At 38.4% G+C, this 2,650-nt stretch overlaps 1 protein-coding gene across 1 annotated transcript; it reads right to left on the bottom strand.

The window, feature by feature from the left end:
• Nucleotides 1-533: 533 nt before the first annotated feature.
• Nucleotides 534-1,676, bottom strand: LOC135500132 (uncharacterized). The gene has a single exon (XM_064791379.1). It carries the CDS (start codon nt 1,674-1,676, stop codon nt 534-536), a length of 1,143 nt encoding a protein of 380 aa, XP_064647449.1.
• Between the last annotated feature and the right edge of the window lie 974 nt (nt 1,677-2,650).

Here is a 2,650-nt window from a genome sequence, read left to right as displayed (position 1 = left end):
CAAAAATCGATGACGTCAAACACAAATCGTAATCGTAATCGTAATCGTAAGCGATGCGGAAACTCGCTATTATTGGTAATATGATCTAACTCTTTTTCAATGAGGAACCGGCGCGATTTATCCGCCGCGTGGCGCTGCAATCGATCATACCAAAACTCTTCATTTCCAATGCATTATCATGTTATTTCTGAGCCCGAAAACGATCGCTTATTTTCGACCGATTTCGGCGACGTTTGCATCTTCCTGTTTTAAATCTATTGAGCTATCAGTTTCTTAAGATAATTTTGCGGAAAATATGCGCGATGCCAGTTATTGGGCACGTTTTCTGTTGTTGAAATCCTGTGCAAAAATGTACGCAATGGTTTCCCGTGATTGACATCATGCGACGTCAACAGACCAGAAAATGACGTCATGGCGTCAGAAGGTACGATCGATTGTGGCGCCGCCACTGGCATTTATCTTAACGCCGGTTCCTCATTATGGGAGTTAAATGTAGACTCCTTTGGCAGTTTAACCACTGTTTGAAGAATTCATCAGAGCAACATAAACAAAATGCATAACCTGACTTTGTCACAAAGCTCGAACACACTGGTCCTTATAACTTTCAGAAATTTTATCTCAGAAACTGGTAACCACTCATTGAATTTGTCACTGTGACCCTTCCACTTCACTAATCCATATTTCTTATCTTTACTGGTCTTGTAGCTTATTATCTTATCGATCTTGTACTCTAGTTGGTCAGGATCAGGAATGTAACAGAATTCCTGTTCGTAGAAGTATCTTTGAATTTCCTCTTTGTGATAATCTCCAAGCTTGTAGACGATAAGATGAGTGAAGATGATCTGTTTGATTTGGAATACTTCCTCAGTGTAGTTGGGAAGATAACCTTTGCCGAAAAAAGACTTGTACTTTGAAATTCTTACACAGTCACCTACTTTGTACTTTGGATCAGCGAAGGTTTCTTTGAGGTGAAGTCCGTAAAGGTTGTACCATAACGCTCCTTCGTTTTCAATCTTTCTAGCATCTACTGGTTTCATACCTATATACCTATACTCATAGTGAAACGAGTTGTTGTAACCACTGACCAAGTCATCTAACAGGTCAATCCACTTGTCTGTCTCCTCAGCAGTAAAAAACTTCCACATGTTATCCTTTAAAGTTCTGTTAATTCTTTCTACTACAACTGCCTTCTTACTCGAAAATGCAGAGAACCATTCTATGTTGTTTTCTGTTAAGAATTCCTTGAAGTGTTTGTTGTAGAACTCAGTACCATCATCCAATTTGATCTTTTCCGGTATCGTCGCAACCGGCTTTGCTTCTCTGAAGATCACTTTAAATGCATCTCTTATTTCTTCTCCTCTCTTACTCTTCACTGGTACGGCCCAGGCGTAACGACTGAATAAATCTATTACTGTTAATATATATCTGTATCCTTTGTTTTTGCTCTCAAACTTCTGCATGTCAACCAGGTCGGCTTGCCATTGTTGGTCGATGTAAGATACCATTGTCTCTCTAAAGGTAAATTTCTTAATGCCCGGTTTATGTAGTTGGTAGGTTGACAGGGTGTTCAGAAATTCTTTCACTTCTTTATGTTTTATCATAGCAATGCTCTCAGGACTATGTCCGTCAGGACGATGTCCGATCAGAGCTTTATCTTCCTTTACTTGTTTCAACATTTTACTCAATGAACTGTAGGTCACAGGACTTTCAGGGTTGTAGTACAAATCCCTTAGATACTGTTCGAGCTCTGTTTCAGTATCCTGTTTGAGCTCTGTTCGAGCGAAGCTCTCTGGACTTTGTCCTGTTGGAACGCTGTTCCCAGGACGTTGTCCTGTTTCAGTATCCGGGTTTGAATTAATTTCTATTTAAATATATTGAAATGCAAACAAAGTTTCAAATGCACACAAAGCTAGAATAACTGCTTATTTATGAGCCACACAACATGCTCATCTCCCGTGTGACAAATTGTGATAAGACACATTTTGCTCAGAGTTTTCATTTTATTCAACGTAAGGTAAAACTATGACTTAGTCAAGAGAGCAAAGCTCGACTTAAGGTAGAACTTAATCAATTTTCATCAATCTAAAACTGTGACTCTGACTTTTGTCACATGAGCGAAGCTGGCTTCGTCAAGAGAACAATATTTATATACTCTACTTCATTATGTTTCTTGGTAAGATACCTTGACCGTATATATATATTTGTTTATTTCGTACAATGATTGTACAGATTGCATTACAAACTTAGTGTATGGTGCAATGTGAATCTAAATTACAGAAATATTAAACTCTTAACACTGCAATCCATGTCCCTCATCGGACGTACATAAATAATTAATTATTTCTGTTACTTCCCCGTAATTAAACACCCCATTTTCTTAAATCCCTCATCTTCAAAAGCTCCCTAATCTTCTCCGCAACCCTATTTTGCCCATGTCTATCATTTACCCTATCTATTTCTATAACCATGTCCACCAAGTTCGGTATATTATCCCTATCCAAGCCATATTTGTGTAACAACCAACTGAAGCCACAACCCAATGAGGACCGACTCCCCTGGCTTAAAGGTTAAATGCCAAAGTTAGGCCTAATCTTAATCAAAGTACATCAGGATAACCTTTTGTTACCTTTAGATGTCAAATGTAGTAAAT

Source organism: Lineus longissimus, chromosome 16, assembly GCF_910592395.1.
Source record: "Lineus longissimus chromosome 16, tnLinLong1.2, whole genome shotgun sequence".
NCBI classification, from domain to species: Eukaryota; Metazoa; Nemertea; class Pilidiophora; order Heteronemertea; family Lineidae; genus Lineus; species Lineus longissimus.
Note: the sequence above shows the minus strand (reverse complement) of the source record. Positions and strands in the feature narration are given on the sequence as shown.

Bases quoted from the DNA above. Each gene is read 5' to 3' on its own strand.
- LOC135500132 (XM_064791379.1), bottom strand. From the start codon at position 1,676: ATGTTGAAACAAGTAAAGGAAGATAAAGCTCTGATCGGACATCGTCCT.